The sequence below is a fragment of the Hyla sarda genome, chromosome 5, assembly GCF_029499605.1.
Source record: "Hyla sarda isolate aHylSar1 chromosome 5, aHylSar1.hap1, whole genome shotgun sequence".
Classification (NCBI taxonomy): domain Eukaryota; kingdom Metazoa; phylum Chordata; class Amphibia; order Anura; family Hylidae; genus Hyla; species Hyla sarda.
In genome coordinates, this window is record NC_079193.1 from 9,032,459 (window position 1) to 9,047,518 (window position 15,060).

The following is a 15,060-nucleotide window of genomic DNA, read 5'->3' on the forward strand; positions in this document are numbered from 1 at the left end:
TGCTGATGCCTACTCCTGACTGCTCCTGTGTCTTTCAGGAAGTACTTGACTTCCTGATGCTTCTGGGCTTGGGCCTTTAATTTTAGGATTTTTGAAATACATACATACATGCTTAATTAAAATTTCAACATTTATGGTGCAATGTATGGGGCTATTAAACACTCTTGGGTAGTGTTTTTTTCAAATTTTCTGATAATTATCACAGTAATAAACTTGAATTTTCCACAATAATAACCATTACACCATTGAACGATTGTTGCGTGTGATTTTTTAAGTAAAATTTTCAAAAAAAATACGCAGAGGGATGAACTCTGCTTCTTTATTCCATAAAAAAATTACTTTATAGAAGAATGTCTTTTGGTGGTCCACCAGGACGCATTATAGAGTCTTCTGGACCGTTGGATATGCGCTTGTTCTTAAGCAAAGGTACAAAAACCAAAAATGGCCGGACAGGGCTATGGAGACGTTGTGCCTACATCTTACGGCCACATGAGCCCTGTGGGTGCTTGTGAGATTAGGTCCTTTGTACCCACACGGCGGGGTCCGGGACACAAATTTTGATTTAAATTTCAAATAAAAAAAAATCACACATTTCAATGGTCTCCTCATGCTGCAGCCAACTCCAGGCTGTGTCATTATGGTAATATATAGAGAGCCCTCGCTGTTCTGTTTTATTAGAGATTGTGAAGCTTTGGTGCGTACTCATGCATCAGCCAACTCCAGCCTGTGTCATTCAGGCAATATATGGTTTACCGATGGCGCTGCTGGGCCTGGGTCTGGGAATTTCAAATTTTCTCATAGGTAGCACCCGCTATCCAAAATCTTTTTAAAAAATGTATAAAATTGTTGTGTTTTTTGGGGGGGATTGTGAAGCCCTGATGTGTACTCGTGAATCAGCCAACTTCAGGCTGTGTCATTCAGGCAATATAAGCTTTACTGATGTTGCTGTGGGGGCTTGTTGGATTTGGTCCTTTGTACCCACACGATGGGGTCTGGGACACTCAAAGTTTGTTTTAATTTTCAAATAAAAAAAATGATGGCGCTGCTGGGCCTGGTAATTTCAAATTTTCTCATAGGTAGCACCCGCTATCCAAAATCTTTAAAAAAAAATTCTAAAATTGTGTTGTTTTTTTGGGGGGGGGGGGGATTGTGGAGCCCTGGTGTGTACTCGTGCATCAGCCAACTCCAGGCTGTGTCATTCAGGCAATATATACGTTACTGATGCCGCTGTGGGGCCTGGGTCTGGGAATTTCAAATTTTCTCATAGGTAGCACCCGCTATCCAAAATCTTCGGTTTAAATTTCTTAATTCATCTTTTAATCTTAGGGATTGTGAAGGCCTAGTGCCTACTCATGCTGCTGACAACTCCGGGCTGTGCCATTCATCCACTACATGGTGTCCTCATGCTGCCAACACCTCCACGCTGTGTCATTCAGCCACTATATGGTGTCCTCATGCTGCCAACACCTCCACGCTGTGTCATTCAGCCACTATATGGTCTCCTCATGCTGCCAACACCTCCACGCTGTGTCATTCAGCCACTATATGGTCTCCTCATGCTGCCAACACCTCCATGTTGTGTCATTCAGCCACTATATGGTGTCCCCATGCTGCCAACACCTCCACGCTGTGCCATTCAGCCACTATATGGTGTCCTCATGCTGCCAACACCTTCACACTGTGCCATTCAGCCACTATATGGTCTCCTCATGCTGCCAACACCCCCACGCTGTGCCATTCAGCCACTATATGGTCTCCTCATGCTGCCCACACCTCCACTCTGTCATTCAGCCACTATATGGTCTCCTCAAGCTGCCAACACCTCCACGCTGTGTCATTCAGCCACTATATGGTGTCCTCATGCTGCCAACACCTCCACGCTGTGTCATTCAGCCACTATATGGTCTCCAGACACTGATGCCACCACCAGGTTCTGTCATTGTGCTGCTGTGCGGCAGTGATTCTAAAAGCGATGCCGGTAATCTGCATGTTATTCTGAATAACAGTATTATTTCACTAACCAGCACACTCCATATGCGTTTTAGAACACAGCAAAGTGTTCTATACCCCTATAGAGGCTGTATGTAGGCTAGAAATAGCCTTTTTTAATATAGATTTGCCGTGAAAAAATTCGGATCGAAACGAACTTTTGGGGAAAATTCTGTGAATCGGCCGAATCGAATTTTTGAAAAGTTCGCTCATCTCTAGTTATATGGTAGACATGCACATGGTGTTTAGGGGATAGCAGTGGAGTCTGGTAAGTTAGAAGTAATGGCTGGGGAATCTTCAGTTCTATTGGTACGTCACTGAGGGCTGTTTACGGGCCATGACCTGCGTGCTTGGTTTCGGCATCTGCCCTTATCCCATGTCAAAGTATATAAAATACTACATACTTCCCTGGGTATGCTGGTTTTGCCCTCTTAAGGTGTACCACCCCCCCCGACGGCGGCCTGGGCACACCTCTAGCCGCAGATTAGGTGAGGTAGGTTTGGGTTTCTTATATCCTTGGACACAGGTTAGGTAAGTCGTGATAAGTTATCTCTCATTTTTTGTTAGTTTAGGTAGGCTTACATTCCATACGCACTGGAAGGCCTTGAAAATAAGTTGAAGGTTGGTTACAACCTGTGTTTATGGGAGGGGCCTGGGTCTAATAAATACTGGCACATGCATGTTCAGGGGCACGTCTGACGTCATGCTGTTCCACCCATTATCCCTCCCTCATTTCAGTATTTTTTCTTCAGTCTCATTCAGGGTATGCCCTCCAAAGGTGTACCCCTGACGGCAGAAGGCACACCTCTAGCCGCAGATTATGTGAGGTAGGTTTAGGTTTCTTATATCCTTGGATACAGGTTAGGTAAGTAGTGATAAGTTATCTCTCATTGTTTGTTAATTTATGTAGGCTTACGTTTCATACGCACTGGAAGGCCTTGACCATAAATTATAGAATGTTGCAATATCTTGTAATATCTTTTTTATTGGACTTACAGTATTTTGTAGATTTTGTAATCTTCCCTTTATCAAATCAAAAGCATTACAAAATACTGCTAGTTCAATAAAAAAGATATTACAAGATTCTGCAACAGTCTATAATTATACATCTATATAGATATATATGGGATAGACGGATAGATATGAGATAGACAGATAGATATGAGAGACAGATAGATATGAGATAGGTAGATAGATATGAGGTAGATAGATATGAGGTAGATAGATATGAGGTAGATAGATATGAGGTAGATAGATATGAGGTAGATAGATATGAGGTAGATAGATATGAGGTAGATAAATGATAGATAGATATGCGATAGATAGATAGATAGATAGATAGATAGATAGATAGATAGATAGATAAAGATAAATGGAAACGGCTGCAGCACACCAGACAAGCAAAAAGTAAAATTTTAATCCAGCTAAAAAATGTACAACGTTTCTTTGGTCTCACACCACCATTTGCGACTTGAAAATGGTGGCGTGAGACCACAAAAACGTTGTCCATTTTTTAGCTGGATTAAAGTTTTACTTTTTGCTACTCTGGTGTGCTGCAGCCGTTTCCATTTATCTTTACACTATTGGACCCAGGATTGGGGTCCCATAGATTACTTGCACCCATGGACTTATTCCAGCTTTCTTAGGAGTGCTGCTCCGTCTTTTAACTTTGCATAGATAAATAGATAGATATGAGATAGATAGATAGATAGATAGATAGATATTTGCAAGCTAAGTGCCTCACTATTTCATAGTTTCACATTTGCATCTATTACACCATAGCTGTATAGCTCTCCATGTTTTAACTGCATGTTCATGTTTCACCTATATCCTTGTGCTGGCAGTTTGCTGCTGTATTCTTTTGTTGCTGTATATCTAGCCTAGTACCGTGCACCTGCAGGCCAGGTCCATATAATAGTTTGGTATCAACTAAAGTGCTGGCTGACTTATTCTTTGACTGTATTGCACATACGGGGGAGGGGCTACCTCCATGTTGGCCTTGCACCCCACCCACCTCTATCAGGTGTGTATAAGGTGTCTTGGATGTTCCAGACCCTGCCATGCTTACTGAACTGTTCACACAGAGGCATATTCACAGTGTAGGGTCCGTCCCAATGAGGCCACCTTATCGCAGTGGGATGGTCCAAGCTATTTGACCGCCGGCGGAGACAAATTTGCGAGCTAAGTGCTATTACACCATAGCTGTATAGCTCTCCATGTTTTAACTGCATATTCATGTTTCACCTATATCCTTGTGCTGGCAGTGTGCTGCTGCATTCTTCTGTTGCTAGATAGATAGAGAGATAGATAGATAGATAGAGAGATAGATAGATAGGAGATAGATATGAGATAGATAGATATGAGATAGATAGAAATATAGGTAGATAGATACTCATTTACACAGGTTATGTAGTTAGCAAACACTGTTTAATAAGTTGACAATTTCTGTAACAAAACAGTTTTCCCCCAATATCAATACATTTCTAGTTAGATATTTCAAAAGTTAAAACAACATTCTACATAGATCAGGCGTAAACACATTGTTTTCATTTACAATTTATAAAAGAAGAAGAATGATCTAACATTAAGAAGCGGCAGATGCCGGATCGCAATACAATAAGCATTAAGAAGAAGACCACCTATCAAAATCTACAGGGGCACCTGTCGTTTACATAACATTATCAACCAAAAAGTTTAGAAGTCGTAAAAAAGGACAAAAAAGAAAGTTCAGAACAGAAGAATCTAAAGATTGTAAGTCATGATAAAAAAAAGTTTAAAAATAATAATAAAAAAAAGTTTAAAAATAAAAAAGTCAACGGTACTGAACACGGTTAAAATGTATGTGAGGTTATCATTTTATACAGACATTGAAATACACTATACATTTTATCGAACTGTTCTCTCTATTACAAAAAAAACACACGACTGTACACCACGGCTTCAGTATTAGACGCTACGACATGCTACACACCTCAAAGAGTTAATTTGGCATTGACCACTGTACAACACATAGCAACAGAGGACATGTTACATTGTATTAAAGCTGTAGCATTTTTATTATTATTTTTATGCCTTTTTTTTTTTTTGCAGAGACATCAGAAGGCCATTGGTTCAATGACACGAGTTAAGACTTTTTTCTTTCTTTCTTTTTTTTTACATCATGGTAAACACATACAAATTAATAATGGTCTGTAATTGCAATAAGATACTCGAAATGTTTAGTTGCCATGATATATAACAGAGAAAACTGATAGGTATGTCTATTTCAGGAGCACTATTCAGCTAACAGTCGAGTGAATGTTTTTGAGAGGATCTGTTACGGGGGAACAACTTATTATCCAAGCGAGTCGCTATTTGGGGGCAAATTCCCACCTTATTTAACATTAAAGGGGTACTCTTCCCCTTAGACATCTTATGATAAGATAAGCGATAAGATAAAGGATAAGATGTCTGATCCGGCCGCTGGGACCCCGGCATTCTGAACATTATGTTTAGATCACCGGCTTCAGGTGGCCATAATTGTGATGTCATGACATGCCCCCCTCCATTCATGTCTATGGGAGGAGGCGTGATGCCCCCTCCCACAGACATGAATGGAGGGGCGTGACATGATGTCATGACCACGGCCGCCTAAAGCCAGCTTGTAGATCCAGCCACTGGGACCCCCCACAATCAGACATGTTATCCCCTATGGTTTGGATAGGGGATAAGATGTCTAGGGGCGGAGTTCCCCTAGACACCAAATCCCACTTATTGAGAAACCCATAACCAGGAAGGGGTGAAGGGATCCCTAGTTAAGTGAGACTATTCCGGAAACCTTTGTTGCTTTTTGAGTCTTTATGGGACAGAATTGACATAAGAGTCGTCTGTTTTCTCCAAATCGTGGGAAGAACTTACGAGGCACTAGAGAACATAGGTCATTGGTGAAGGAATGCGGTCTCCCGGGACAGATCCTCTATAATGTGGCATGACACAAAAAAAGGAATCCAGTTGTATCATATACAGTAAAGGACATTACATTTAAAAAAAAGAATTAGCATTTTTCCGACATCGAGTGGCCCATTCAGAGGGTTATGAAATGACCACATTTTAGGGCCCATATTATGGCTATGTAGAGCCTTATGTTGATACAGATTTGGTTCAGAAGAAATGTGTAGGGTCTTGGTGTTTTTAGGTGTAAAATGCACCATTTTATGTGATCATGTTATGGCCATCTTGGCCAAAGAGACCAGAAGAGATGGAAAGGTTGGAAAAACCTTTGGAAAATTTAGTCAATGTCAATAAATCATTCTGGAAAATTTAAATAATTTAGCATTTTGATAACTTTTTTATATAATGATGCAAATGTTAAAATTTTATTTTCTATCATATTCATTGATTTTTTAGATATGATATAAATCTTTTCAAAATTTTCAGTTCTCCGTAGCTTTTCCTTAAAGTTTAGAGAGAGCTATAAAGTGGTTTTCCGACTCGTAAGCCCCTGTTTGAGAATTATAAATATTTTAAATGTAGCAATTTTTTGTTATCCTATTTTATAATACTTAACATCGTCTTATTTCTATCGTCTGAGATAAACAATTCTGAAACTTAAAAAAATACATGAATCTTGCTTTAGACTGACTTATCTAAAAATATATTGCTAGTTCTGTGTTTCATAAGTTTGGCACATATATGGGCATCCATATGACTTGTGGAAAATATCATTATGGTTGATGAAATTAAAATAGCTTTTGTCTTTTAAAATTAAATGGTATTTTTTTTTGCTTGTATGTTTTTATAATTTTTTTTATTTTATTTTACTATATATTTTAATTTCCTGCATTCAGCTTAAGCTTTATCTGAAGGATTCTTAAAGTTAAAAGCAGTTTATTCACCAGAAAAAGCTGTAAAAAATTCTAATATTATGCTTCTTAAATGCCCATATATATATATATAGCTAGTTACATATAAGTTAGTTTTACTGTATAGAGAGACTTTAGTTATAGATATATTTTCTTTGTTTTTGAAAATATAGTCATCCTTCCATTTTTAAAAAATATTTCTGTAATTTGTATTTCTGTATTTTTTGCTTTGACACTCTAATGCTTATAGTGGCTTTACTACTTTTTTAGTACAGCTGGTTTAGTTTATTAATATTTTTATTAACATGTTAAGTTCTTTAAACCCGTGTGATGGTTGAGAGACCGAAACACTGTTGTGAAAAGGCACTTGAGGGACCACTGCAGTTGTAATGAAAATGCAGAAATTTGGACTGAAATTTAAACTTTTGTGTTTGTTTTGTTTTCTTCATTTACACATAGTTTGGAATGCCATAGGTGATTTATTAAAAATTAACAATTCGCCAAGTAAAGGTGCCTCATATGTGACAATTTTTTTTAGAAGGCCACCAACATTTTGTTGGATAAGAGATCTGTTAATTACAAATTTCAATTCCATTAAGTGAATAGATCTGTCAATCTATAGATTTTCTTTTACATTTTCTCATTTCACAAACAATAGAACTTAAAGGGGTACTCTGCCCCTAGACGTCTTATCCCCTATCCAAAGGATAGGGGATAAGATGTCTGATCGCAGAGGTCCCGCTGCTGGGAACCCCTGCCATCTTGGCTGCGGCACCCCAGACATCTGATGCACTGAGCGAACTTTGCTCCGTGCCGCATGACTGGCGATGCGGGGCAGAGCCTCGTGACGTCGCGGTCACATCGCGCTCCTGCCGTCACGGCCATGCCCCCTCAATATAAGATCTGAAGCTTTAAAAAATAGAAAAATGTGTCTGGTTGCTATGGATTATATGACAGATCATCAGGTTGTATCATGTATTCAAATACAAAGTAGCAAATATAAAACATAACTGGTTTTAGATGTTATTAGCAATCTGTGATAATTTCAGAATGAGAAACTGCTAGTAAATATTTGATAGAATCTTTTCACCTTCAGAATAAGAATTTATTAATTATTTTCCATCATTAGTACACTGGGAAAGAACAATCCACTTGGAGAGCCACCAGTCAAGTTGTTTAAAGGGGAATTGTAGTGTTCATACATATTAACTATTGTTCTAATTTATAGGAATCCAAGTTATGCCCATGGTCAGATGTTTTCGTAATTGGGAAAACCACTGCCAAAATGGCCATCACACCTCTATAATTAAATCTGTAATAGTGAAGGCCCCTGGGAATATAATTTAGTGGAGGGTCCCCCTCTCCAGTAGAAGTGTCACTGGGGCTCTGATATATGTTCGATTAGAACTTTTGTCTCAAATTTTTCCATATCTAACAAAGAAGAATAGACAAGCAGACATATCAAAATGGTGTACACCACGATGAAACATAAAGGATCCCATTGATGCCAAGTCAATGGAATTGATCAAGCGCCACTGGTGTCTTGTGTACAATACAGTTTTTCAGTTTTTTCAATGATGGAACACAAAAAAAATCTCAAAGCCTGGTTAATCCTAGGTTATCCTAGACATAATTGTTAGCTAATGGGAGGCCCCTAAGCAACCAAACATAGTGGTCAAAGTTTGGCTGCTGTTCTAACTTCCGATTTACTACTTTATGACCAAAATTATGTACGGCGTAATGCACTTTAACAAAAACCCTCTCTTCAGAAGATCCTGTTGATCAAGTGTCCAATAACCTATATTTTTCTGTTTAGAGGAAAAAAGGTCAATTCAACCAGTCAATTCAACCAGTTAAGACCAGTTTTATGGGGTTGTGTCATCTACGGAAAAAAGTAAAAAAAAAAATGGTAGATGTGGTTGCCTTGGGTCTTGGTCTACTTGACTGTGAGAGCTTTGTAGTTTAGTTTGGTGGTATTGCATATTATGTTTCACTTCCATCCATGGAGAAAATTCAAGAATAGTAGATGTGATGGCATTGGTTCTTGATCAACTTTGCTACGAAAGCCTTGTAGTAAAATCTGGTGGCGTTGGAGTCTACAGACAAGATTTTATGGAATAAATCCTCTTAAAACATTGGGATATTTTCTTCTTTGTGCAGTAGTGTTCCATCCATGGAATAAAATTGAGTGGTAGAGGTGATGGCCTTGGGTGACATCTGATAATGTGTTGGGGCTCAGCAAAAAGAGTCAGTAGTAAATCTTTTTCACTTGAGTTGGATTGTTCCATCCATGGGGAAAAGTCACCAGTGGTCGTTTTTGTTCCACTTGGCCAGAAAGGCCTTGTAGTGAAATTTGGCAATGTTGTACAGGTGAGATTCATGGTAAATGTCTTCTTAAAAGTTCTACAAGGAATATGGAAACTACTTCCTATCCTACACACACAAAATAGTTATCAGTTTTCAAGATGGCTCAGAGAGAACAATGGCACAACGAATATCACAGTCCATGTTTTTGAAATTGGAAAAAAAAAAGTTGCTTTGTATCATGTAAAGTATGTGAACTATACACATTCTGCATTTATTATACACATTCTGCATTATATATATACATTCTTATTTTCTTCTTGATTTTCTTGAATCCTACGTTCAAAAGTTACATTCTATGAAGCCAAAAGTAGAACTTTTTAGGCATCTTTTCCCTTATTGTGGTCTAAAAATACATTGGCCTCCGATAAAAAAAAAATAAAAAAAAAATAAGAAACAACTAAAAAATATTAAAAAAATGCATAATTATCCAGTTTTTCTCTCTCAAAATTATTTGCTTTCTACATAAAATAAAACGACTCATTAATCTTATGTGTAAAGTGTTAATTGACATCTTATTACTGTGAGTTAAGAAAATATGTACCAGAAGCTTCTTCTGGATACAAGGCAAAAGTTATGCAAGACTGTCACAAAATATTAATAATAATAGCAATAATAATTACAGATATATATAACTTTTTATTTTTTTTTCTTCTAAAAAATATAATTTAATACTGTTAGTGTTCTATTACATTTTATGCTATTTTCCAGTGTTTATGAGAAAATTGCCATTACCCCTGCTAAATTATACAATATTATTAAAATAATACTGTACGGTAATCCATATTTTGCGTTCAACCTGCATTTTTTTTGTTGTGCAGAAACACCCTGCATCCACCGTCACCATAACCAGTGCAATCTATGTACAGAATTCACCTTTAATCACTTAATTCACATTTTGTTTAATTTATAAAACAAAAGGATAAAAATAAAAATAAAAAATAAAAAAATTAATTCAAGCTGCCTGATATAGTATTATGTTGTAAACCAAAAATACATACTTGTCTTTGCAATTATTTTGCTAAAGACAATGAAAACAAGTGCTTTCTTCCTTTTTTGGACAATGGAAGACATATTTATGAAGACTGGTACAAAATCAAGGCAAAAGGTGTTTTGTAACCTGTACCGCACTGATTTAAAAAAAAAAAAATTGTAAAAAAGAAAAAAATATATATTTAAACTTCAAAGTTGTAAAAGGTTACAGAACATATTTTGCACCAGTTTTAATAACAAATATTCCAATGAATTTAGTATTTAGACTTTATTTTTATTACACATTTTTTGTTTTTGTGTTTTTTTATTTGAAACATTGATTAATTATCTAATTATTTTAATAATTTTATTTCTATATTTTATTTTGATTTTTGAATTTGAGTTATTAACTTTATTCTTGAATTTAAATTATTGACTTTATTTTTGAATTTTAAAATATTAACTATTTTTTTAAATTTAAAATAATATATTGTTTTATGAATTTGAGTTGCCTCTATTTCTGAATGTGAATTACTAACTTTATTATTGAATTTGAAACATTAACTTTATTTTTGAATTTGAAATATTACTTTATTTTGGAATAAGAAGTATTACATTTATTTTTGAATTAGAAATATTAACTTTATTTTTTAAAGTTAAAATAATAATTTTGTTTTTGAATTTAAGTTACCTTCATTTCTGAATGTGAGTGATTACCTTTATTTTTGAATTTGACATTTTTATTTTGTTTATTTGAATTATGAATATTTTTTCGCAGTTTAAAAAAAAAAAAAGATCTTCAGTGTAACTCATGGATTGTACATTTATGAAGTTATATTGCTGGAAAACAAACCCAAAAATCCATGGAAGTGACAAATTCTAGCTTATCCCTTCCATAAACAATCCTGGTACAATTCGCCATTATTGTCTCACCTCCTTTTCACATTCACTAAAAATAGTAGAATGAAGAAAAAATTGTAATAATAAAAAAAAGCGATGTTAGAAAACGTTTAGGCAGTGTCTGAGCTCATGTCGCCAGGTTCTCCGCATTTATGCTGGACATCCGGATCTGCGAGCTGCTCTTGCTCAGAATGGACAACTGTGTCCCCCCGTTGACTCCGCTGCTCGCCAGTGATGGATGACGGTGCTTGAAATCCACAGCAAAATACCGGTTGACTTTCCAGCTCCGCCATTTTCTCTTTATTTCTGATTGCACCTTTAGGGAGAAACTTTAAAAGGTCATTTTTTTATGTACTTTTTTTGTTATGGTGCAGGTTGGTAAATATGCAAATAACTGTAATGTATATTTATAATATAATATCTATCTATAATTTATCTACATATCTATTATCTACACTGAACGATCACTGCATTAAGAACATCTATCAAATAACTGATTGGTCCATCTTTTTGGATGATCATGGTGTGGCAATGTCGCGGAACTGACTCCATGAGGTTGTGATCATTATCCATACTCAACCCATGCCAGCTGAAGCAACTCCTCCAGTTGGTGCACATTTTGGGGAAGAATGGGATCAGAAATCCATCCAGTTTATCCTAAACATGTTACAGTCCGGGGCAAAGCAAATGTGGAGAATTTATCGCTAGTGATCTGAGCCCAATGACACAAATAATTGTTCTGATGATGCTGTGGTCGGGCAGAAGACCATCTGAAGATATGGGTGCAGATGGTCAGCAAGGCACTATAGCATTGACCATTCAAGGATTGTCCTAGGGCGTAGCTGGAAAAAGCTCTTCATACCATGACACCAACACTGCTGGCCTGTTGAACCCCAAAAGTTCGCCCATGGGATACAGCTGCTAATGCCAGATGTGAACACAGTCATCTTTATGATTCAGCAGGAAATAGGACTCATCACTCCAGACAACCTTCTGCCATGTGGCCAGGTTCCACTGACATCTTTCTTTGGCCCATGTGAGGCACTGTATGCCATGAAGCAGGGTCATCAGGGGCACCCTAATTAATCTTCAGCTATTAAACCCAAGTCAACTGAAGATACACTGCAGGGTTATTGTGAGAATATGTTCTACAGTACAAGCAGGTTGTTGTACCGCAGGGTCACTTGGTCCTTTGTGGTTTGTAACTGCTGAGATACCAAACATGCTCACCTCGTGGATCAACCACATGTGGCCGGCCACTGTTGGATGCCAGCACATGGTACATCCAGTCTTGGTAAACAAGATGGTTTGAAAACAGTCAACAAGTGCAGCTGTTTCAGAAATACTGGCCCCACACCTCCAGACCTCAACCATCTGTCTGCGGTCAATGACACTCAAGTCACTGCGTTCACCCAAGACTGGCAAATGTTGTCTTCTACTGTGTAGAGAAGAGAACCACACATTATCTGAGAGCCGACTATGATGTGGCCACCAAGTGGAATCACGTTATTGGTTACAAGTTGTCAGTCGTCAGCTGTTCCTAATACAGAGATCGATCAGTATGTGTGTATATATATATATATATATAGCTATCTGCAACCTACAAAACATTATATTTCAACACACAACTCTGAACAAAATGTAACAGCTTTATTAGTAATATATGATAAAATATAAATATTATTGATGGAAATCCATTGAAAATAAAAAATGGAATAAAAAAGTGAGAATTTATTTTTACCATGTTACTTTGGCTTTGCTAATACCAATTGTAACCAAAATTTTGCTCTACTCTGGATTTCAATGTGTCCAGTCTATATTAAAAATACAATAAAAACACAATCAAGAATAAACTGGATCTTACCTCTCCATTCAGGAAGCAATAGAGGATGGCGACAACAAATCCCTGTGGAAAAACAGAGAAAAGTAAAAAACAAAAAGATATACATTGGGTCTATTACCTGTATTACCTTTATTATTAGGACCTTGAGTGGTCCTTATATGGACCTGTGGGGTACTCCCTTTTTTTCTGCATGGTGGTCTGATTAACAATATATATAGCCATGTTACCTATTTTTCATGTTTTCATGTTTTTCATGTATTTCTTTGTACTCTGATGAAACCCATTATTGAAGCAGGGGGGAAACATGTTGGGATGTTGTAGCTTGATAACAGGAATTGCTTGTTTTTGGGGTCAGGACATTACACTAAGCGTGAGCATTAGATATATTGTTGGCATCCTTAGTGTCTACTGTACTGTGGCACCCAGTTGTTTGATTATCAATTGATTTAATCTTGTTTAAGGACTATTTACTAGAGATCGACTGATTATCGGTTTGGCCGATTATTCACGATTTTGGACATTATCGGCAATTACCTTGCTGATATCGCGATAATGACCTGTTGCCGGAGGCCTGAAGCAGCGCGGACCCGACCCCGGCAACAGGTAATTATGCAACCGGGGATGGGGGGAGGCAACGGGGCAGCTGCGCCGGCAATGGGTGCCGCTGCCCCTTCTCTCCCCCTGGCTGTCGGCGCCGCTTCTCTCCCCCTGGCTATCGGCGCCGGCAATGGGGTTCCGGCACCGATAGTCAGGGGGACAGAACGGGCAGCGGCGCCGATAGCCAGGGGGAGAGAAGGGCCGACAGCAGGGCTCTAGACCCCAGGAAAGGCAGGGGGAGAGAAGCGGGCAGCGACGGCCTCTCTCCACCTGCCTTTCCTGGGGGTGTATCGGGGTATACACGCGCACACACGCACCCTCATTTTACCATGGATATTTGGGTAAAAAACTTTTTTTACCCAAATATCCTTGGTAAAATGAGGGTTCGTGTTATAGGCCGGTGCGTGATATACCCCGATAAATACGGTATGTCTAGATATTTTTCTGTCTTAAGCATGAAATAATAATAAAAAACAGAATAAATAAACATCATCAGGGAGGAACAATATGTAACTTTTTTTTATCTTCCTAATATTTACCTGGAATGATCCAAGTCCTAACTCAAACACCAGCCGTTCCCTCTTACTGACATTCTCCGGTGAAAAGGCAAAAACGGTGTAATGTATTCCGAAGAGCGGGATCAGCAGGAGTGTAGAGCGGGCCAACCTCCTATAAAAAGAAATAATACATTATGATATAACTCAGGATCAGTACAGGATAAGTAATATAATATATGTATACAGTGACCCCACCAGCAGAATAGTGAGTACAGCTCTGGAGGGTGTGGTCACTAGGTGTGTCTGTTGCTGAGCTCCTGAGACTCCAGACTTCCAGAGGAGAGAGGCTGATTTTTCCACCTGCATTCCCAGGAAGGTGGCAGCTTCCTGGGGGAGCCATCAGCATGAATCCCCTGACCTCCACTCCTCGGTCCAGGCTGGCGAGGGGTGTAGAGGGAAAGCTACCAGCCAGTTCCCCGGCTGGAGGGGTTAAAAGATCTGGCAGGGTCTGCAGCGATGTTGATTCTGTCCCTCCAGCAATGGTTGGGAGCCGCAAGGCTCTCAGCCAGGAAGAAAAGCCTGCAAGCAAGACTGGTTTAAAGAAGGTCTCTGCAGCACAGAAGAGCTCCACCAAGAGCCAGGTTGTGGAGCAGTGGGGCCAGAGAAGACCCAAGGAGTCTATGGCGACATACAGCTCCAGACTTGCTGCCAAGATTGGTGAGTACGAACTCCTTGGGAAGAAGCTGAGGAAGCTGAGAGAGGAGCTAAAGTTTGCTAGGTATCAGGCGAGCACAACTACCAAGCGGAGGAAACCAGAGTACTCTGCAAGGGTTAAGTCCTTGAGGCTGGAGCTGGAGGAGACTGAGCTGAGGAGAATGACTGTCCTGGAGGGGAGCGATTTATTTAGGGAGAAACTTCTTAATGAGGATCGCTCCTCCAGGATGAAATCCCCAGTAAAAGAAGAGGAGATTGGGGGTGATTGTTCAGCAGAAGATGAGAGCAGTAGTGAGGATGAGGTCCAAGAAATGGAGGCTGAAGAGGCTGAGGTGCTGGCAAG

The 15,060-nt window shown here is 38.6% G+C and overlaps 1 protein-coding gene across 8 annotated transcripts in view; it reads right to left on the reverse strand.

The window, feature by feature from the left end:
• Window positions 1-4,394: 4,394 nt before the first annotated feature.
• Window positions 4,395-15,060, reverse strand: part of ADCYAP1R1 (ADCYAP receptor type I) — a 279,625-nt gene continuing 268,959 nt past the window's right edge. For 3 of the 8 annotated variants that reach the window (XM_056518823.1, XM_056518820.1, XM_056518827.1), the window contains 3 exons: window positions 14,046-14,175; window positions 12,931-12,972; window positions 9,831-11,395 (listed from right to left, as the gene is read on the reverse strand). In XM_056518823.1, coding sequence (XP_056374798.1) covers window positions 11,177-11,395; window positions 12,931-12,972; window positions 14,046-14,175 — 391 coding nt within the window. In that variant the 3' untranslated portion in view covers window positions 9,831-11,176. Of the gene's footprint in view, window positions 11,396-12,930; window positions 12,973-14,045; window positions 14,176-15,060 lie in introns of all 8 variants that reach the window. The other 5 variants (XM_056518828.1, XM_056518826.1, XM_056518824.1 and 2 more) reach the window with 3 other exon arrangements.